This window comes from Astatotilapia calliptera, chromosome 7 (genome assembly GCF_900246225.1).
Source record: "Astatotilapia calliptera chromosome 7, fAstCal1.2, whole genome shotgun sequence".
Taxonomy (NCBI): domain Eukaryota; kingdom Metazoa; phylum Chordata; class Actinopteri; order Cichliformes; family Cichlidae; genus Astatotilapia; species Astatotilapia calliptera.
The window spans coordinates 33224068-33247383 of NC_039308.1; the positions used below are offsets into that span (position 1 = coordinate 33224068).

General features: G+C 41.1%; 1 protein-coding gene across 1 annotated transcript; it reads left to right on the plus strand.

Moving 5' to 3' along the window:
• The first annotated feature begins 584 nt into the window (after positions 1–584).
• pmchl (pro-melanin-concentrating hormone, like) lies at positions 585–1265 on the plus strand. The gene has a single exon (XM_026174429.1). The coding sequence runs from the start codon at positions 596–598 to the stop codon at positions 1151–1153; it is 558 nt and encodes a 185-aa protein (XP_026030214.1). The 5' UTR covers positions 585–595; the 3' UTR covers positions 1154–1265.
• Positions 1266–23316: the final 22051 nt, after the last annotated feature.

Consider the following 23316-nt stretch of genomic DNA (forward strand, 5'->3'; position numbering starts at 1 on the left):
GATCTCACTCAAATGCCACCAGCATAAATTACATTAATTAATTTCACATCTTATGCAGGTTCAGGTGCACAGCCTTCCTGCAGCACCCATCTGGAAACCATAATTAGGCTGGGTTATAATCACATGGCAATTGAGCTTCCACCTCTGGGCCTTTGGAGCAGATGTCTTGTATATTCTCCAAAAAAACTAACTTTTTTTCTTCTTTCGCCAACAAAGAGCTGCTGCCACGAAGACACAAACACTTCAGAATCATTCGGTTGTCTTATCTGCACTAATCCAAGGTTAAATCTCTTATTGAACAGCACTGTGACAATGCCATGAGAGAACATCAAGTATCTGAGAGCACAGGAGCTTAACGGGTGGGTAATCCATCCTTGTTGTTTTAAAGGGCAGTAATTTTGGATTAGTTTTTCTTATGTGTCACCTGTTCAAAGAATTCCTGCTGTTTCATTGTTACGTGTCTAATATACACCACTACATTGGAGATTTTAATTAATTTTTTAATGAAAAAACATACTCCAACACTGCAAGAGTTCCACACAACTGTCTTTTAATGCTTGTGACTGATTTCCGGAATCCAACAGGAGAAGTTGTGATGGCAAACTATGCAACGTGGCCAATTCAGTGTGTCCAAAATGGTATAAAAGCCCAGTGGTATGATTTGCAAGCCAGACGGCAAGGCTTCAGGAAAGACACTCATCCACCCGAGCCAACACCGTACACCTTTTGGAAGATCTTCACCATGAGGCAGTCGCGCCTGTCCATCATCTTTGCTGTAGCGCTCTTTTTCAAGTGCTACGCTCTGACAGTGGCATTACCCACGGCCAAGGCTGAAGACGGCTCCTTGGAGCAGGATGCTTTTACCTCCCTGCTGAACGATGAGGCCACGGAAAACAGCCTAGGCGATGCAGAGCTGTCCTCCATGACCAAATCCAGAGCTCCGAAGGTAATCGTCATCGCCGCTGATGCAAACCTGTGGAGGGACCTGCGGGTGCTGCACAACGGGCTACCCCTCTACAAGCGGAGAGTCGACGAAAACAACCAGGTCGTCGAGCACAAAGATGTTGGACAGGACCTGACCATCCCCATCCACAGGAGGGACACCATGAGGTGCATGGTGGGACGAGTGTATCGGCCATGCTGGGAGGTGTAGGACAGTTTGCTCTTCTCCTCAAGGAGGCCAAACAGAGGATAGCTGTCAAGTGACCTCACACTCAGTTGCAAACTAATCCAAAAATGTGTGTATCTATAGAAAAATCACTGGAGAGCTGAAAATAAAAATGATTTAATTCTACTTTATGTCTTTTATATGTTTTTTAACTGTTTAAACTGAGATGGTGAAGGTTAAAGTTTTTTGTTCAGATTTATTCATATCTGTCAGACTTTTCAATTTTCAATAACCACTGACTGACTGTCTTTTCTCTATGTCTAGTCTTGTTTGGAAAAAATGTTGTATAATGTGAGAGGTGTAACCTCACAATCAGATTCCAGCAAGAAGAAATTTGTCTTTAAAAAAATAGTTTTCTTTTATCCAGGAGAACAAACTTAAAGCAGTCTCAAACTTTGGATGCAAGACTGGATTGTGTCACAAGGTTATAATGCGTCAAGGATAGAGAGGCGATAACTGCAACAGTCCACAGCTGTTAAGCTCATCGTGCAACAAATGAGACTGAATATACAGGCAGATAAACATAAATTCTGTGTATGTAGATGGATATTCAGCTAGGTAAATGTCATCACCAGTTCACAAAAGAGTCATCTCAATTGTAGGATCTTTACCTTCATATTATAAGGTAAAGGCCTTACAATACCAGAAGAAGAAGCCCAGTGATTTAGCCCAATGAGTAAGCAGTTGGTCACAGTGAGGAGGAAGAACTCCCTTTAAGTGGGAGCAGAGCCAGACTCAGAGAGGGGCAGCCATCTGCTATGACCGGTTGATGGTTGCAGTTAAGTTTATCGTTGGGACTTTCCAGTGTTTGTAATAAGCTAAATTCATTGCCTGCAAGTTTGCCAAAATGTTACATCTTCAAAGCACCGTGTCAGAAACATTCTCACCTCTGGAAATCCTCTCTTTGGCTTTGGCAAAGGCTTCATTGTGAGAAGGGATACACGCCATCTTCTGACTTGATATAAATCTTGGACATTCTCACATGGGCTCCGTTTGGCATCAGGAGGACTTAGAAAGCAGCTTCAAGTATTATTTAATCAGGCTGACCACATAAAAAACAACAAACTGAATGTGGGTGCTGAGATTTAGTCTGAAATATGTGATATATGTAACTTAAAAGTTAAATACACTCAAACTCAGCATCCAAGGTTTTAACCGGAGCAGCACTATTTAGCTAAAGTATTATAGACAAATACAGAGCCACTATTTGGCTTCTTTCCTGTTAATAGGTGGCTCTTCCACTCCACTGTCACCAAGTGAAAATGAAGTTCAGTCAAACATGAAGTAAAACACCGGGTCCCACTGAGTGTGAAAATTGGTAACACACCAAGTGAAAAGGTGTAACCTTCTTTTCTTCAAAGGTCTTTCCTGGAATTCAAGTAACTAAGGAGTTGCAGTAAAACATCTGCAATGGGAGGAAATCCTTTGTTAATTCCAGTGACTTGCTTGGTCAAGTCACAAATCCCTAGGCAATTCCCCTTCCTTATAAAATTACATGCAGATTTTCAGAGAAGAGCTTGTTGCCTCACGTCCTGGATACTAGTAAATGACTGCAGCCTTACGTGGGTTATTGGCTGGCTGGCTGCAGAATCAATGTATGCTCTTGGGTATAGGAGCTCATCTTCCACAAGAGGTAAGGTGTGCACCATAATAATGCCAGAGCATTGCAGGTACATGCTGCACATCTGCCCTCAACTAACAAATTGCAAAATGTTGGAGTCAGGATTCCCAATTTTTCAATGCAGATGGTTTGGGTGATTATACAGCAGTTGCGGTCCATGTTTGAGAAAATACTAAAGAGGAAGATTCGATCACAGGAAAAACAGCATGAGACAATAAACAGATTAAACCTTATGGGTCAGCAGCAAGTCCTGTTGTTGTGAAACAGTTCTGCAACAGCAAACATGGGTTATTTGACCTACAATTTTCAAGAATATGCTGTCATCAGTACGTAATTATTTAAATGACTGGAGTGTCTAGACTAGAAATCCCAAGTGTATATATTTTTGAGTCAATCAGCAGCAATAAAGTCCGTTCAAACTGAATCATGCTGAAAATCTGTGGAAGGAATAATTTGTTAATTGGGAACAAAAATAAAACAATAAAAAATCCAGAAGAAATGGTTTAACATACAAAGGAGATAGTAAAATATTACCTAATTATTATTAAATATTGATTTGGGGGTTGATAATGTTACTCAAGGGTCACAGTGGAGAAAACTTAAATTGACTTTTGGAATGTATTCAACAATCATTAAAAAAGCCCCTCTAATATGCAACTTTAAATCTTTGCCAGAACTTCAGTTTATTTAGTTTAATGACATTAACTTGTCTGACTTGGCTGACACTTGTCTAAGACCAGGCTTTGTCAATCTGGGAAACACTGGTTCCCTAAATGGGAAAAGGAGTATCCCTTGACCAGTTCAGAGTAGTTATTGGAAGTTAATTGCTGTTGCTGGGAAAATGATACATACACTACACTAACAAAGGCATCTTTTCTTTTAGTGCTTAAGTTTGAACACAAAGTGACAACACATAGCAAGTTTCAAAACCAGGTGGAAATGGAGGCTAGAATTTTACAAGCCACCTGCTCATAACTGTCTTTTTTACCTGTTAAAGATCAGGCTCTGGCTGCTGGGAAACAACATGAATTAAAACTATTTCATGTTGGCAATCACTTGGAGGTTTTTCAATATAGCACCTACTTTGTAAACAATTTCAGCCAAGGAGAACCAGAAACCTTGAGAAACCACTGACAAACATGTGGGGATATACATATTTTCACCTAATCGTAGTCGTTGTCAGGGAGTCACCAACTGATCTCTATGCTTGTTTGACCTCAAGGTGATTTTCGGTGGTGCGTATCGTCAGCCCATTATCACTCCCGAGGCGTAATATAGTGACAATTTTGTCAAGTCCCGAGGCGTCCCGAGGAACGTGAAAGGTGACCTCCCGTGTTGCTACGCGCCGGGTTGTGGATGAAATCCAGTAGAATGACGCCACCACGGTGATGCACATCCCAGCCATGTATTCCAGCCCTGACCCTAACCGTATCCATAACCCTGTCCATAACTTTATCCCTAACCTTGACCAGGACTTTAATGACATTAGATAGTGTTTTCCAAAGCGATTTAAGTAAAACGAACATACATGTGTAGATTCAATCCAAACGGTTCTCATGTTTCCTCATTTTTCCGATCTCCTAATCTAGGACCATGTTGGGTGCACTGAAGCGTAATATACTGACGATTTGTCACCTAGTGTAAAATGTTATGCTTTGGAAGTGAGAGCGTGTTGGTATTGTCCATATTTGCCAATCTACAGTTTTGCACAGCTGTTTAATGTCACCAGGGTCAGTGCCACAAATAACTCATCTGTGTGCCACTCTTGTTTGTGCTGTTGTTTGTGCTGTTGGATTTTTCTGGAGGACTGTAGAATGCAACCAATAGGTTAGAGAGCAGAATTCATAGTTCCATCAATTACAGTAAGTTGTCCAAGTCCTAAACTGGCAAAACAGCCAGACCATAACAGTACCACCGCCATGTTTGACTATTACTATGATATACTTTTTATGAAATACCCTGTTAGTGTTATGTCAGATGTAACAGGGCTCGAACCTTGTTAAAAGTTCAGCTTTTGTCTCGTCAGTCCACAGAATGTTTTCCCAAAAGTTCATCAAGATGTTTACTGGCAAATGAGAGACCTCCTTTTGTGTTCTTTTTGGTTGTTTCCAAAAATAAAAAGTGGTTAATCACAGTTATTTCATGAATTAATGGGTCATACGGGGTTACATAGGTAGATCACAGAGGGGTTGGATGGCTTTTCCCCCTTATTAAATGAGATAATCTATTACAACCTGCATTTTGTATTTAGTCAGGTTATCTTTGACTAATATTAAATCATTAAATGATCTGAAACGTTAAGTGTGAACAATATGCAGAAAAATTAGAAATCAGAAAGGGGTCTGTAGGAACTGTAAGCATCCATCCATCCATCTTCATCCGCTTTATCCGAGGCCGGGTCGCGGGGGCAGCAGCCTAAGCAAAGAGGCCCAGACCTCCCTCTCCCCAGCCACCTCCTCCAGCTTATCCGGGGGAATACCAAGGCGTTCCCAGGCCAGCCGAGAGATATAATCTCTCCAGCGTGTCCTGGGTCTGCCCCGGGGCCTCCTCCCGGTGGGACATGCCTGGAACACCTCACCCAGGAGGCGCCCAGGAGGCATCCTTGTCAGATGCCCGAACCACCTCAGCTGGCTCCTTTCGATGTGGAGCAGCAGCTGCTCTACTCTGAGCCCCTCCCGGATGGCTGAACTTCTCACCCTATCTCTAAGGGAGAGGCCAGCCACCCTTCGGAGGAAGCTCATTTCTGCCGCTTGTATCCGCGATCTCGTTCTTTCGGTCACTACCCACAGCTCGTGGCCATAGGTGAGGGAGGGACGTAGATCGACCGGTAAATTGAGAGCTTCGCTTTTACACTCAGCTCCCTCTTCACCACGACGGACCGGTGCAGCGTCCGCATTATTGCAGCTACAGCCCCAATCCGTCTGTCGATCTCCGGCTCCCTTCTCCCATCACTCGCGAACAAGACCCCGAGATACTTGAACTCCTCCACTTGGACTGTAAGCAATGTAACCAAATCCATCATTAGACCACACAGGGTTAACCATAACTTGCTTAAAACATTGTCAGTGGAGAACATTAACATGTTTGTGTGGGAGATCATGCATGTTCACAGTGTGAATTATTTCAAAATGCAAGTGTCATTTAAGTGGAAACTTGTGAGTCAGACTTGCAGCACTCTGAAAAGAAATTTTTGCTGGTTGATTGTTGTGGGTCACAAACGCAGAACATTCCTCACAAAATAGAGAGTGAGTCAGCAGAAAGAAGGATGTGTTTCTGGGAATATCTGCACCTTAACGGTATTTGGGAATAAGCTTCTGGTTGGAAAAACAATTAAGCTGAAGGCATAAGCAGAAATGTAGCATGTGAGAAATGCAATGCTAGCTCTGACGAAGTGACTGGCTACAAATTAGAAAACTGTGGTACATTAGAAACTATAATAAGCTATTCAGGGCACAGTTTGAAATATTAAAGGGGTAAAACCTTCCATATCTGGTCACTGACTACACTTTTGTAATGATTTTTAGATTATTTGAGGAGTTCTCGACATAAAGATTGCCACAGTAGGAGAAGTTTAGCAGGCTGTACTAAATAAACTATTTCCTGTAGCTTTAAATACCGACCACAGTGTGCATCCATAAAATATATGACATAATACTTCAAGTCCTTGGCTTTAAATGTACAAAAGTCATGCCCTTTGAAATTATGAGAAATTACAAGGGTAGACTTTTGGCATTTTCATACCCCTTAAGAGTACGTAATGCAGATAAATGTTTTATGGGAAGGTGTTTTGTTTTACACATGACTGTGGGGAGAAACATCTGGAAACTGTTATACAAAAGCCTGAGCAGTTTTTTAAAACAGTAGTTGGTCATAAATTTTTTAATTCCACCTAGTGTGTGTGTGTGTGTGTGTGTGTGTGTGTGTGTGTGTGTGTGTGTGTGTGTGTGTGGTGGTAGTGGGGGGGGATCAAACAGAATAATCCACTAAGATCTACTCAGGTGCTCTCAAGCCATCTGAAAGACTCAGTCTCTCCAGCGTCTCCTGGGTCTGCTCTCGGGCCTCTTCATTCATTCATTGCTGGTGCCAGACAGATGAGGGGTACCCTGTGGCCGTAAAAGGATACAAAGATACAAATGGCGAACAACAATACTCAGGTAGGCTGTGGTGTGTAAATGTACTCAGGACTAAGTTTCACTCTGATGAATATTATAAGACAGGAACCAAGCAGGGGAACGCTGGAGGACTGCTGGAGGGAGAGAGGAGGTTAGTGCTGTTTCCAGTTGAGTATCAATTTGAGATTATTCTTTCATATTTTGAATTCTTCTACTACACAAGGACTTTCTTGGTTTGCAGATTCTGTTCCAGATCTAGCCAGAGAACACACTGGAAAGAGTACTAGGAGAGAAGACGAGAAGGAGAAGTCAAATCACAGAAAATACTAAAGTCAATAGCTCACAGCGATTACCGCAACAAAGGTGACAACAATCTGGCAGAGAGTGGAAGTTTCATCTGGCCTTTTTAGTCCTGGGAAATGAGTAGATGGGAGACAGGTGTGCTAACTGGAACTGGAACTTGCTGGAGCCATGCCACGAGCAACCTGAACCACTGATACAAGGCAGAATGAATCCATGCTTTCATGTTGTTTACGTCAAATTCTGACCCTGCCATTAGGAATACATCGGTGAGAAGTAGCCATTTGTTGTTATTAGATAAAGATACAAAAAACTGCATTTATCCTGTACTTGAGAATTCTTCTGCCACAGCTGATAGAAAATTAAGATACACATGAGAAACATAACAAATGGTTTAAATAAGTAGAATGGCATATATCTCAAATATCTAACATGTATCTAACAAATATCCTAATAAGGTAAAAACCTGAAATCTGAAATTGACACAAGTACAATAAAGTTAAATAAGTATAAATTAAAGTAAAATTTTACAAAATCAATGTGCTAAAGCATTAAAACAAAAAGTTACCCAATAGCAGGTTTAAAGGAGTTTTTTGAAAAGAGAATAAGGAAAACAAACAAGTTAGACAACATTAAAGTGCAGTAGTATAACAGTGTGAAAGGTAGTAAATAGTGCCGTGCAATAATGTGTTTCGGTTGGTGTTAAATGTTGTGTGAGTGCAGAGTTCAAATATACTGATAACAGATCATTCTCTGCTGGACAGATGTGTTGCACCGTAGAGCTGAAGTCATCATGAAGCATTAAAGTGAGTGTTACATTTTCTCAAAGATGTCTGTTCTTCTCTTTGCAAACCTGCTAGCCATTAGAAAGAAGGCAGATTTTTTTTTATTAGCAATATTAGGTTGTTAAACTGCACATCTTTACTTGTTTTGAAGCTGCACTTTTTTTTAGATAGCCAGCAGGGGGCGACTATTCTGATTGCAAAAAGCTTTTGGGTTTTTTTTTGTTGTTTTTTTTTAACAGCCTTACTGCTAGGGGTGGGTTTTGATTATCGATTTATCGATTAAAAAATCCTGAATCGATTTTTAAATATAAATTTATTTTGCACGAAACGCCAGAATCTCAGGTTAAACCTCACAAAATTTCAACAACCACCAAACAGCTAAAACAGTAAATGAGAGCAGGTACACGGATTCTGCACAAAGACATAAACACAAAGCGCGGACCCGCCGATGCATCAGAATCAGTGAGATGTGACTTTCTCACCCGACGGCACGGACACGGTCGAGGCTGAAAGCCGACAGCTCGCTGATTCTGAAGCTGCAGGTTTTATTTATCTCCAAACAATATTGACCGAACCAGCAGCAAAAGAAGATCCAAACTATGCTTCACATAAACATCATCATGAATTCCCTCTGACTTTTGCTGTTTTGCTTCCACCATGCCTCTCTCTCTCTCTCTCTCTCTCTCTCTCTCATCTAAAAATCTGTTTTCTTCATTATTCGCTTGCTTGTTACGCACAAGTCTACCGTTGTTTACAGCGCTGTCGGACGCTGTTTTTTTCCTTTTACTTACTTCCGAAAAGAAAACCTCATTTCTGCTGTTCAATACTGAACAAATGTAAACTTTAAATTATGCAAAACTGTGTCTCTAATCAAACCTCTGTAACTTTGCTCTGCTTCATGTCAGCAGCATCAGGTGTTGAATTGAATTGAATTGAATTGAATCATGGATCGAATCGATTCGGGACCTTGTGAATCGGAATTGAATCGATTCTAGAAATGAGGGACGATACCCAGCCCTACTTACTGCCTAGCTGTTCGATGACCTGATGAATTTATGGACACAGTTACTACTGAGAAGGCATACAGCTTACAGTATTGCCAGTGGAGTACAGCAGAGCGCTTACCATATCTTAAAATAATCACTATGACCAGGAAAAAGAGAAAATATACACGTTACTGTGTTGTGGTTAAAAAGCGGAAAATGTAAAAGGCATATGTTTTCTTCAGAGTCATAGTTTATGTATCAGAAAATTATTTTTTAAAGAAGTGATGCGAGAAAATGTTCTCTTTGTTTCTGGTCTGGGTACAGTACAGTGACAATAGCAATAATGAGAAAACAAAATTGACATTAAAAGTCTAATTACTGTGTAACACAACACAACAGGAGTGATTATCAAGGCTGTTAATTATTGACAGCTTCCTGCACTTCATAATAAAGTCTGGGCTCTACGGTTGACTTAGAGATTAAAAGGCACTTTGTATCCTCTGCAGGCAGGCATTGTAAAGCTTGTCTGTCTTGCTTGTCATTTCTTCCGGAAGAATGTCCCTATTAATTACCAAAGAACAGCAGGAGAAAGGTTAGCTATCCATTTTATACTGTCTTGGACTTACCAAAGTGTGGCACACACAGCTTGGCTGTCTGCTAGATGCTCTGTCTCATTTTCCCCACATTTCTTTTAGGAAAACAAGACTCGTAGGTCGTTTCTGGACATATAAAGGGGATTAGAGGGGTGATGCTTCTTGAGTGGGCTTTTAAAGAAAGATCCACTGAATGAACTCACAATGTAGAGTCAACTTTTATGCATGGTGGAGATTAAAAGAAGGTGCATGGCAGAATAAATTCAAATTCACAGACATCTACTTATGTCTGTGAAGTTGCATAAACTTATAAAACTGTTATTCATACAGTACCTTTAAAAACAGACTTTACAGACTGCTTTGACAGAAGTGTGATCGTTTAAACAGAAAGCTAAAGTGTGAGTGAGTCCCCATTTATTGGGGGTTCAGCTACAGGAAAGTAATAAAGTGTATATCAAGTACTATACAGGATCAAATTGAACTGGCACCACAAACACTTAAAACCAAAGTGGTGACTTGATGAAAGCCAGAACATTTCCTGGGTTTACTGTAGCGGGACTGTGAATGGAGAATAGATGCTGTGAACTGCCCCCTCACTGGTTTACACCGATTAATCACCCAAAAAAACATTGTCCAGATAATTAAACACACAGCATCTGGGAACATCTACGTGAGCCATGTGGAAACAATAAACACAGTGTCCATGCAAAGGGAAGATGTTATTTGCCAATAGCTTTAGGATGGACCTGGTGATAAAAACCAGCAGGACAATGAACAACATCGCAGTTCAAGGCCAGAAATCGGATACTGGGATCCACCATAAATGCGAAAGGGTTGGTACAGTTATATGGAAAGATGCGATTATTGAGTGCACTGATGGCACTGGTAAACTCCTCTTATAGTTGTGGTTAGACGTTTGCATACAGTCATCAAACCCATGAAAATCATGGTCATTTTGGGCTTATAATTATTTATTTAACGACTGTATAGCAAACGTCTTTAATGACTGTAAAAAACAAGAATTGGATGCACGTTTGAATTTATTTTGGATTGTCCACACATGGTCAAAAGTATACATTCAGAAAAAGTGTTGCTGAAAATTCTACAGTATCTTTTAACTTTGCGAGGCTAGTTTACATATAGTTCATGGTTATAACTGACTACAACTGGTAGTTTCTCTGAAAAAGATTTGTTTAACAGCACTCGCTGGATTGATTGATAGAATGATGGGAAAGTCAAAGAACTCAGTGAAGGAGAACTGCAGATTTGCAGGATGTTCTCTTGGAGCCATTTTTAAACAACTGCACATTCAGATATTAGGTTATCTAAATCCTGCGGTGCCTTCTGAGCATGGTTGTGGACAGCATTGTCCTGATTTCAAGTTTCATCCTAAAAAGAATTTGTGTGTGAATTCAACTGAAGATTTTCTTGCTCTTCTAGATGTCATAATGCCTAAAAATGTCAGAGCTCTACATTAAATTATTCTTTAAGAGCACTGATTCCCCTTCCACAGTTCTGAATAAAATCGTTTCTGCTTCATCCTCCTCTCTGCTTCCTGAAGTATGGACACTAATTGAAAATGTGAGGTAGTAAGTCCTGTTGTCGACTACAAAGGACACTGAATAGAAGTTTGGTTGTGGAAGGGGTAAAATTACTGTGCATTTCCCGAAATCCTCAATCAAAGTTAATGGAAGCTGCAATTTCCGTCATTTTGAAAAGAACGTCCATGTGCACCATTAGCCCAGCCCAGAATTGTGGCATCAGTACAGCAGGAGTGATATAGATTGCATAAATGGTGTTTGACATAGCTGTTTCAGACTCATATTCCTGGCGGAGGACAAAAATGTATCTAGGTCTTAAACTTCTGAACACAGCTGTATATGCTTGTGAGTCGTCGGCCCTCACAGCAGAACTTCAAAACAGAGTCATGGCAGAAGAAGACGGAAAAAATGATCAGCATCTAGGAGTGGACAGGAAATCCCTCACCGACTGCTACGAAGCCTGGAAGCCTGCTAGTGTCCATCTTGTTTCACAGGATGAGAACACAACAAATAATATTTGTTATGTTTAAAAGAGAGAAACTATTTTGTTTCAGAGAAAATGGGAGTTTGAATTTTAAATGCTATCTAAGTGACCACTTTTCAAAAATGAGAGATTGGGTTAGAAGTTCATTTAAATAAATTCTTGATTATGCTTACAGAGGGAATCACACCCTCTGTAAGCTTTTATAAAGAGTGCAACATATGCAATAATATTTTTTTTGCATGACTAGTTTTTGTGAGAAAGTCTTCTTGGCAGGTTAATTCAGGCATGCAGGATGAATGCTTAAGACTCCTGAGAAAAAATGTGCAGATTAGACCACACACAAACACAATTTTTACATTCCTTTAAAATTGTTTCCACCAGGTTGAATAAAAAAAAAAAAGGCATATTTTTAGTCATTATAAAATGAAGCGCTATACAAAGCACTTAAAATGATGCTGATAACCACTGCAACCGCTGGAATATAAAATAAATCAGTTTGCAAGCCTGCAGCACCTTCTGGCTCCAGTCCTGCTGTGGCTCTCTGATGTACAAAGCAGAATAAGTGGCGTTTTAAGCTTACAGAGGAAAGCAGGGATGGTTTTAACGTGCTAATGTTCTGGACAGAGAAACCATTCAAGCTGCGTCAGGCCTGCAACTGACAGGGATGGCTGGAACAGCTGAGGCAGTGAAAGGAGGCGAGCTCATGAAGACTAATTATAGCAGGAAATAAGTCATCTGTGTTTGGTTTCTGCACATTTTTGTTTGTTCAACGGTGCTCGTTTTGCACAGTTTACAACAAATGGCGTTCACCCTCAATGGGGTACCATGGAAAAATACAATGAACATCTGGAACTCATTTTTGGCAAAGTGATTATTCTGTCTGGGCTGTCAGGTTAAAAAATCTCTGCATTGTTTTACCAAATTGCCACTAAAGTGTTTTTTATTTGTTTATGTTTGCCCACAAGATACTTTGTCCAGCATTCTTATAAAGCTGGACTAAACTGTAACCCACAGCTTAAACATGCAAGATATGCAAGAAACAGTCCTTGAACTTGGAGTTAATTAGTTTATCTTGGCTCCTTGTACAAAGATGAAGCATGAGGGGAATAGTGCAGAAATTAAAGGCAAATTAAATGGTAAAATAACCTCCTTGGAAATGGGTACTGGGATGCAGTGTTAAACTGAAAGCATTACTTGGTTATTTGGGTTTTGTGTAATGGTGCAGAATGGTCTTTAAAACTATTTCAGAATATTTTTCTAAAATTTGTCAAATAAATTCCCATTTCTGCACTTCGTAAACCAACTTGTCAACTTCTGACGCTTGGTTAGGGCTATTTGTTGCCACAATTTTTACAGACTTATTCTGTGATTCTTTACGTAAATTTGGCTCACAGAAAAAAAACAGCTGTTAATGCCAGTTTTTTCTTTTTTTGATTAAGACTAACCATTTCTTTCTACCAGTGACCTAGAGAAGGTCATTGATGCTTTTGTTACATCCAGATTTCTTTATTGCTGCAATTCATGAGATATATCACAATTGAGGTTCATTCAAAATGCTGTTACTAGACTCCTGACTGGTACACAGTTCTTAAAACCGTTGTACTGGCTTCCTGTGAAGTACAGGATCCATTTGGAAATATTTTGCTGACATATAAGTGCTTGCAACGGTGGTGTGCTCCAGGTTTTTTGTCATATCTTCTTCAATCTTACGCCCCATGCTGCTCTTTTAAGTCTGGTGATCAGCAGGTTTTAGTAGTACTAGCTTTCTGATTGGCTTGCACTGCCAAATGGGTGTTCTCAATTTCTATTCCAAACACTAGAATTGACTCCCTCCTCATCTACCACACCAACAGTATATAAAGTCCAGCTGAAATCTTACCTTTCCTGAATAGCTTTTTCAGGTTCTAACTAATTTTAATTCAATTCACTGTATTTACATTTGTATTTGTTTGACTTTGACTCTGAGTTCTGAGCAAGATTTCCCTTGTCCCCAGACTCAGTGTATGCGTACAAATGTCATATAACAGATTTTATCTTTATCTACCTGTGTCACCTGACCTGATCCAGCCCTAACTATATGCTTTGTCAAAAAGGAAACTTTTAAGCATAATCTTAAAAAATGTTAAATCTTAGAATGTGCTATCTAAATAAACAGACTAGACATGTTTACACTTTAATCCATAGCACATCTCCAAAATACCATTTTGTAACATGATAGGTTACAAGGACCTATAAGGAGGCGTTAGGTAACCGCAGGACTGGTCTGAGGAGTCCAGATTTACCCTGCTGGACATCAGCGTAAGAAGAAGCTTAGATACCCACCATGCATCATTTAACAAGAGTACTGACATGGTCTAGAAAGAGAGAGCATAGTTCTCCTGTATTGGCTTCCCTTCATTGACTCCCTGTTAAACACAGATTTGAATTCAAAATCCTGCTCCTCACATACAAGATGCTAAATAATCAGGCCCCATCTTATCTTAATGACCTTGTAGTACCATATCACCCTATTAGAGCACTTCGCTCTCGCTCTGCAGGCCTACTTGTTTTTCCTAGAGTATTTAAAAGTAGAATGGGAGGCAGAGCCTTCAGTTTTCAGGCCCCTCTTCTGTGGAACCAGCTTCCAGTTTGGATTCGGGAGACAGACACTATCTCTACTTTTAAGGTTAGACTTAAAACTTTCCTTTTTGCTAAAGCATATAGTTAGGGCTGGACCAGGTGACCCTGAATCCTCCCTTAGTTATGCTGCGATAGGTGTTGGCTGCCGGGGGATTCCCATGATGCATTGAGTTTTTCCTTTCCAGTCACCTTTCTCACTCACTATGTGTTAATAGACCTCTCTGCTGAATCACACTTGTCATTAATCTCTGTCTCTCTTCCACAGCATGTCTTTATCCTGTTTTCCTTCTCTCACCCCAATCGGTAGTGGCAGATGGCCCCTGCTGGAGGGTTTTTCCTCCCCACTGTCACCAAAGTGCTTGCTCATAGGGGCTCATTTGATTGTTGGGTTTTTCACTGTATGTATTATTGTAGGGTCTACCTTACGATAAAAACCACCTTGAGGTTACTGTTGTTGTGACTTGGTGCTATATAAATTGAATTGAATTGAATTGAATTGTCAGCTGACTCCTGAATACATTGAATAACCAGGTTTTTCCCATCAGTGGATTTTCCCTGAAGGCACAGGCATAATTCCAAGATGACAATGCCAGGAAAGAATCTTAATTCCCCCACATAGAATTAAGGAATAATTATCAGATTATTGCAAAGTAATTAAATGTATGTGTCCTTGATTTTAAATCCAACAGTTTTTGATTAACAAATTTGTGCACTTGGTGGTTGTGAACAGACAGTAAGATAACATCTTCTCTAAATACATAGACTAGTATAAGGATTCCTTTTTAAGCCATAACATTGAAAATATGTTCAATATGGTGAAATATAATTACTGCTTTTCTCTGCAGGGTTTTTAGGTATGATAAGTCAAGTCAAGTCAAGTCAACTTTATTTGTCAATTCTGCCACATGTACAGGACATACACAGAATAGAAATTGCGTTACTCTCAAACCCTAGTGATTAGAAAAATGCAAATAAAATAATTAAAAAGTAAAAATTTAAATAAATTTAAATAAATACAATACAATTTTACGTATAACAAAAAAAAAAGCTATGCAATATACAATATACAATATTCAAGTAAGAAGGCATAGTGGTGCAAAATAGGCAAATAGTGCAAATGGGGATTTAGTAGTGTACGGTAAGAGATAGTGTAACAACAAAGGCTTATGAGGTCCAATGCTTAAGCAGTCCAATGCTCCACAAAGTGACTGGAGCAGGCCAGTGAGTGCGTCAGAGAGTGAGTGTGTGTGTGTGTGTGTGTGACAAAGTTCAGTGAGACCGTGGTGGAGAAGAGGGGAGAGGGGGGCAGAATCGGGAGGGAGTTTAGCTTCCTGACAGCCTGATGGATGAAGCTGTCCTTCAGTCTGCTGGTCCTGGCCTGGAGACTCCGCAGTCTCCTTCCCTGACGGCAGCAGCTTGAAGAAGCTTTGCATTGGGTGCGTGGGATCAGCCGCTATGCAAAGGGCTTTTTTAGTGAGACGGGTGCTGTAAATGTCCTGGAGGGAGGGGAGAGAGACATAACTACCTGAAATTAAAATTAAGTTAATAAGTTCATTTAATTCTCTCTCAGTCCTGACTGACATCAAAGAATGAATTAAAGACAACTTCCTTAATGATTTTGTGTGGTGAGGTGCTTAGGTAATGGCGGATGAAAGTAGAAGAGCTTTCTTCTGCTACCCTTTTTTAACCCCCGAGGAGGAAGTCTGCCCCCCACCCCCCATGTGCAGGGTGAGAGCAGAAAGGATCAAGGCTGGTGAGACCACGGAGACTCCAGAGTGAGGCAAGGTCACCCATTAGTCTGAAGATTACCCACCAAAGCAGCAAAATCAATTGAGGCCAGAAGGAAGTGACTCAGGCCACACACTGCAGACCTCCAACCCTATAAACTCAAATATTATATTATATAAGAAAATTGGGACACAAAAAGGAGCTCACATAATGATTTATTATTTGGAAAATGACATATTTTTGATTTTAAAGTGCACATCTGCTCTACCATCTGTCTCATGTCATAAACATGCGTCACTGCTAGTCACTGGTTCTTGATGAATGAAACCTGATATTGAAATCTAATTTGCTCCTGCTCAGTTCTTTGTTCCCTGATTGGATAGATGTAATAGTTTGGTCACTGGTTACATGACATATGGGGCCAAAGGGCTCCCTGATGTCAGTTTCAGCTGAAAACCGGTCATTTATTTACATTTAAATAATGAGCATCACATCTTAGCTGAATCTGATTAGCTTTTATCCACCTTGTTAATTGTTGTTCAGGTGGCTACTGCACCATCCATCCACCCATAAACCAAGGTGTTCCCAAGCCAGCTGAGAGATATAATCTCTCCAACGTGCACTGGGTCTGCCCTTGAGCATTGTAGTGGTGGGACATGGCTGTATGTTCTTCTCTAGCAGGCTCATAAGAGGCATCCTGGTCAACTGGCTCCTTTTGATATGGAAGAGTAGTGACTCTACTCTGAGACCCTCCCAAAGGACACACTTTGTTTAAAGCTGAGCCCGGACACCCTTTAGAGGAAGCTCATTTCTAACACTTGTATCTGCATTGTCATCCTTTTAGTCTACCTGAAGCTCGTGGACACAGGTGAGGGTAGGAACATAGATCAACTGGTAAATCGACAACTTCGCTTTCACGCTTATTTCTCTCTTCACCACAACAGATCTGTAGAGCATGTTTACAGGAACAATTTTGGTTTGTGTTGGCTCCTTTCTCCTCCCATTACACAGAAATTGTTCCAGTGATTGAGGTTTTTCAAGCTCCTTAAGACATGAGCGCAATAAGAGGAGGGTTTTGGAAAATCTTAGAGTGGGGAAACACAGTTGTATTCTAACTAAGACAGTAGGAAGAGATGCCAGAACATGAAGAACTACATGAAAAAACTACGTACTGTGTGCTCTTAGGTGCTGGATGTTAAACGGTAGGTAAAAGAATTACACTTTTATATAGATGCCCTATAGATGCTCATAGGTTTCTCTGCAATACCTGAGACTTCCTAAGTGGAATTCACAGTACTGTATTTGTGTTGGTGTTTGGTGACATAGAGTGAAGGACCAGTAACAGCACAAACATGAACAAGAGTAGCCCACAGATCAGCTGTTTGTGACATGTCCCCCAGTGACAGTTATCAGTTAGGACAAACTCACAAACATGCCGGTGCATTGATACAAAGTTCTGTTAGCTATTGCACATGTTATACTGCCTTTTCACTGTGTACATATACTTACATATACTAGTGGTAAATTTCACTTGGATTCACTTTTATTTGATGATGTGTCTCGGTTCTGTTAATGCACTTCTATCACAAATACACACCTGAAATCAAAAATAGCAAGTTGCTCACAAACAGCAAAGAAGATCACAGCATCTTATTATGATTGTTTACTGATAGCTAGCTAACTAGCCAGTAAGGATTAGCATGGTGCAGATGATCTTTTCCCAATATGGGGACCACTGAAGAGAGAAGGGCAGTGTTTTGTTTTGTTCTTGCGGTTAAGCCTCTTTTCCGTTGGTACCTACTCAGATTGACTCGCCACGGCTCAACACAACTTAACTTGGATCAACTTGTTTTCCATTATATTCAAGTACCACCTAATGTGCGTAGGTAATGTTTTTTGGATCGCCTGGAATCCCGGCTGAGCAGGTACTAAAACTAAAAGTGAGACAGCGTCTTCTTTACTTTTTTTAAAAACCATTTTACCCTTGGCTCCAAAGCAGCAGAGGTTGTTGCATTTGGTGGTTTCAGTATTTCGTGGACCTGCAGGAGGTCATTGAGCCAGAAAGTTGATTCTGCTCATTTGAATGTTGAAACTCCAGGTTTCCTCAACCACATAAACAGTAGAGTTGCATAATGACCAACACTAGCACTGCTGCGTAACAATTAGCCATTTCTTCCACTGAGATCACAATGTCCAAATGAACTGAACCAACTTTCTAGGATTTTCCTAACCTGGATTTTTGAGCATAAATCAAGATGTGGTCATTGAAGATTGAGCGATAACCTCTATTGCACTGGGCCTGTTTGCAGCCAAAGGTGATATGATGGGGATGATAATTACCCTCTAAATCCAAGTCCATGGTTCTCATCTTGAAAAGAGAGAGTTTCCACTTGAGTTTGAGACCAGTTGCTTCTTTAAGAAGAGGGGTTCAATTAAATATGGCTTGCTCACAAGTGAGGAAAGAAGGGCACGGCAGGCTGGCATTGGTGCAACACTGAACTAGTCTGTTGTGGCATAGAGAAGGCTGAACGTTAAGGTAAAGCTGTTGATTTCAGTCCTACCATCAGCTATAGCTACCAGCTGTGAGCAGTGAAAGATTAAGTGTGGGCAGAAGGATTGGAATAGTGCATACAACCGACACAAATGGGCTTCCTCTGAAGGATGTCTGGGCATCTGTGTGGTGCAGTTACTTGTAAGTCTAGACAATGAGCTGAACTGGTTTGTGCTCGTTTCAGAAGTTTCCATTCCAGTCTAAAACAGGTTTAGCTTGGTTTCCTAAAGCCTCTGTAGTTAAGCAGCAGAAGTTATGCATTTTACCATTTGGCCTAAGGAAAAAGATGAACATAAAAGTGAAATTATTCCAAATTTCTAATAAAATTAAATTCAGGCTCTTGGACCATTTCCACTTTTAATAGCTCAGATATTTAAGAGTTAGGTCTTTAAGTATGGCAGCCACAGACTCCATTATTTATTAAGTATTACTCAAAATTCATGGAGACATTTTAAATTTAAGGGGCCTCAAAATTAGGGGTGAACCGGCACTCTATCCTTGCTGCACTTCTGCTTCAGTATTCCACAGACGTCCAAGCAGTGACATACCAGATGTTAGCTGGTGCCAGCTGTTTGAAGACCTTTCCAGGCCTTATGAAGGGTGAAAGACGAAAAGAGTGACAAGGAGACAGAGAAGGGGAGAGAAAGAAAGATGACTTTTGGCATCTCCTTTTGCCTCCCTTGACTCTGTTGCTGGCTGTGTTGCTTTTCCACTGTGTTTTAGTGTTTTTCCTGCGTGCACTACAAGCTGAACTTCCCAGAAATGAGACAGAGGCAGACCAGCAGGAGAGCTTAAATACCTCACACTAGAGTGAAAGCACACATGGCTTATTTCGTGTGCTTTAAAATTTTGATTAGCAGCAGGGTATTGCATGTATTTTGATCTTATTGCTTAAGTGAAATTCTTCTTTTCAAGGGTTTCTTGAGTTCAGAATATAGCAAGTAGGAAATTAGTGGGAATGCATTTTAAGTCAAGCTGATAGCTCATCAATGCAACTTGTGGAAAATACTCTGAAAAATACTGAAATTATTTAGACCATCTTCCACTTCAGCCTCTTTCACAGCTCATACAGTGGTGCTGACATTCAGAAGGCTCTGAATTCACCTGGACCTTACTGACAGCCTGTCAGTACTGGGCTGAAATAAACTAACTAGTGTGAGTGAGATGGTGTATAAGCTTTACAGTCTTTCCATCAAACCATGTTTGTGCTCCAGTCTTCCAGGGAAGTGATGTTCACATTATACCCATATTGCAGTCTTACAAGCCAAGTGTGGAAGCAAAATTCTGAAATTAACTAATACAAAAAGAAAAATTACAACCAAAAAGGCAAAAGTGATATGAAGCACAGGAATACAAACAAACAGACTCTTGAAACACAAGATTGTTTGCCAACAGGGGAGCTCCCACAGTGGCTGATATTGTTGATTGCATCTTAGAAAACAGCAATTTTATGGTGCTTTACAGCTTTTTGGCACCAGCACCACTCTTTCTTGGTAGAAAGGCATTGAACCAGTTCTAGATTAGGCATCGGCACAATGCTTGAGTTGGAAAAGAGCTATTATAACCTGCATGCAGGACTTAATGTTTCTAGGGTAAGTCTGTAAGAAGTGGGAAGCAACTAGCTCTACCTAAAGTTAAACATTTTATTTGTTCAGTCCTTACACATAGAATGGTTTAGAAAGTTTCTACAGGACCTTTAGGTGATTACTGTGGTTGTTCTAGAGATTCTGAGAGCCTTCCACAGCACCCACACTGGAAAGGTTCTTGCTGTTCTATGTGTTCCTCTGGGTACCTGGAAAGATCTAGAGTTCTCCTTGAGGGCCTTAAAAATAGCCAAAATGCCTTAAGATTTAAGGTTAAGGTTTTAGTGGTCACTGAAAATTTTGAAAAGTCTATCAGAATTGGTGCCCTTTAAGGTTCTTGTTGGCCTTAAGAGGTGTTTAAGGGTAATTTAATTGGCTTACTGGCAACAGTAATGCAACAGTGTAAACCAGGTAGTGATTAATTATGGACATTGATGTCTTCTTTTGTGTCCTATGTCATTATCAGAAAAAAGTGTTAAAGAGTTCATTTAGTGAAAAACAGGAGGTTGCAATGGGCTTAGAGAAGCTTCTAGAAGCACTTTATGTGGTTGCTGTGGTTAGTTTGAAGGTACTGGGACTTCTCCACTTGGCTCTTGTATATTTTCAATATCTATATGAGTTGTTAGTTGAAAATTGTCAGACATCTGCGTTGGTTGTGCACTTGGATGGTCCCATCATATTTAGCACTGCTTTGCATTTATCAGTTATATTTTTCTAGTTCAGTCATCTCTTTGATGACTAGAACCTTAGCCTGCTCTGGTGTTCCATTTAACTTAATGAATATTTTACAGTCTGACGTCCAAGTTGACTGTATTTTCTTCTGTTTTCTTAATATTCTTGCTTGTCTTGCAATGTCTGCATTTTTCTTGATTAGGTGTTCATTTAAATAAACATTTGTACCTTTTAGCTTTCTTCCTTGCTTGAGCAGTTCTTTTTTCTGTTTTCTATTAACAAAACGAATGATAATGGCAGGTATTTGATTTTTTCTCGGAAGAGGATGGCATCCCTCAATATTTTTACTGTCCATTTCTATACCTTTGCTTTTAAAGAAGGCCATTACCTGCTCTTCCAAAGAGCGTAGCTCTTGCTCGGGTGGCTCCCCTCTCTCTGATGCTGCTACCCGTGCGTATGTCTGATGCTTGGTTTCCAGTCCTGTCACTATCACATCATTTACTCTTGAATATTGTTCCAGATCTGACACCCGTCCTTCCAGCATAGCAATCTTCTTGTCCTTTTCCTCGCTCTGCCTTCTTAGTTCTTTAATATCATCCATTAAATTGAGTATCAGTTTTTGTTGTTTGGAAATTGTTGTTATTTCTTCAGACATAAAGTTTAGGGATTTCTTTATGTCCTCCAGTTCCTCCTCATTAACGTTGCTCCTCTTAGGCGGCATCTTAACAGCGTTAAGGCCCACTGGTTGCGAAGCACCCTTGAGGATTGCCGAAACCCGGCCTGTCCTGGCAATTAACCTCACTGGTTAATTGCCTTCAACTCCTGGGTTTGCTTTTTTAGGTGGCATTTTGAAAATGATGAGATTGGTATTTCCTTGTGATGGCCCGTTGAAGTCACTGTTGATTTACTTGCTGGTGCCTTGCTAGAGGATCCTGGGCCTAGTGGCTGCTGGAGGATCCTGGGCCTGGTGGCTGCTGGAGGATCCTGGGCCTGGTGGCTGCTGGAAGAGCCTGGGCCTGGTGGCTGCTGGAGGATCCTGGGCCTGGTGGCTGCTGGAAGAGCCTGGGCCTGGTGGCTGCTGGAGGATCCTGGGCCTGGTGGCTGCTGGAAGAGCCTGGGCCTGGTGGCTGCTGGAAGAGCCTGGGCCTGGTGGCTGCTGGAAGAGCCTGGGCCTGGTGGCTGCTGCAGGATCCTGGGCCTGGTGGCTGCTGGAGGATCCTGGGCCTGGTGGCTGCTGGAGGATCCTGGGCCTGGTGGCTGCTGGAAGAGCCTGGGCCTGGTGGCTGCTGCAGGATCCTGGGCCTGGTGGCTGCTGGAGGATCCTGGGCCTGGTGGCTGCTGGAGGATCCTGGGCCTGGTGGCTGCTGGAAGAGCCTGGGCCTGGTGGCTGCTGCAGGATCCTGGGCCTGGTGGCTGCTGGAGGATCCTGGGCCTGGTGGCTGCTGGAAGAGCCTGGGCCTGGTGGCTGCTGCAGGATCCTGGGCCTGGTGGCTGCTGCAGGATCCTGGGCCTGGTGGCTGCTGAAGTTCAGTTCCTCTGCCACTATGACCGGCGGCCGCCTCGGGTCTCTACTCCTCTTGCCTCCCCTTTCCACATCTTGAGTGGTCTTTTGGGAAGAAGTACTTTTTAAGGAGATCCAACAGATCTTATAGGAGGTTGTTGGCAGTGTTGGGAAGGTTACTTTTAAAATGTATTCCATTACAGAATACAGAATACATGCCCCAAAATGTATTCTGTAACGTATTCCATTACGTTACTCAATGACAGTAACGTATTCTGAATACTTTGGATTACTTAATATATTATCATGCTGTTTACAAAACTACATGAATGTCCTATTGTGAACGGATAATTGGAGGTGAGCTTCCCTCCCTCCAAGACATCTACAGGAAGCGCTGCCTGAGGAAAGCGGGGAGGATCATCAAGGACTCCAGTCACCCCAGCCATAAACTGTTCAGACTGCTTCCATCAGGAAGGAGGTTCTGCAGCATCCGGTCCCGTACCAGCAGACTGAGAGACAGCTTCTTCCATCAGGCCATCAGACTGCTGAACACGTCATAGACACCTCAGCTTCACTACTGGAACTTCAACATTATGCACTCCATACTGTATATAAATGCCACTTGTTTTGCACATATTCAACTCTGTATATTTTATATATTTTATTATTATTATTATTATTATTATTATTTTTTTTTTTTTTACTATTTAATTTGTAAAAATGTGTATACACACACACACACACACACACACACACACACACACACACGTAGGAAAATATTTAGTATACACATCCAGAAATGCATACACTATTATATATTGTACATATATTTATTAGTTTCAGGTTGGCCATTCTTGTATTTTGCTCGTTTGTGTTGTTGTGTTTGCACATCTCTGTTGCTTGTGGGGCTCGCACACAAGAATTTCACTCGCATGTGCTGTGCCAGTGTGCCTGCACATGTGATGTGACAATAAAAGTGATTTGATTTGATTTGATTTGATTTATTGCTGTGATTTATTACTGTTACTGAAGGTCTGCGGCTCCGAACCGTAGTAAAGGGACCTCTGGCTAA

Excerpts from the sequence above, each read along its gene's own strand:
- pmchl (XM_026174429.1), top strand. The coding sequence starts at position 596 with ATGGCAAACTATGCAACGTGGCCAATTCAGTGTGTCCAAAATGGTATA.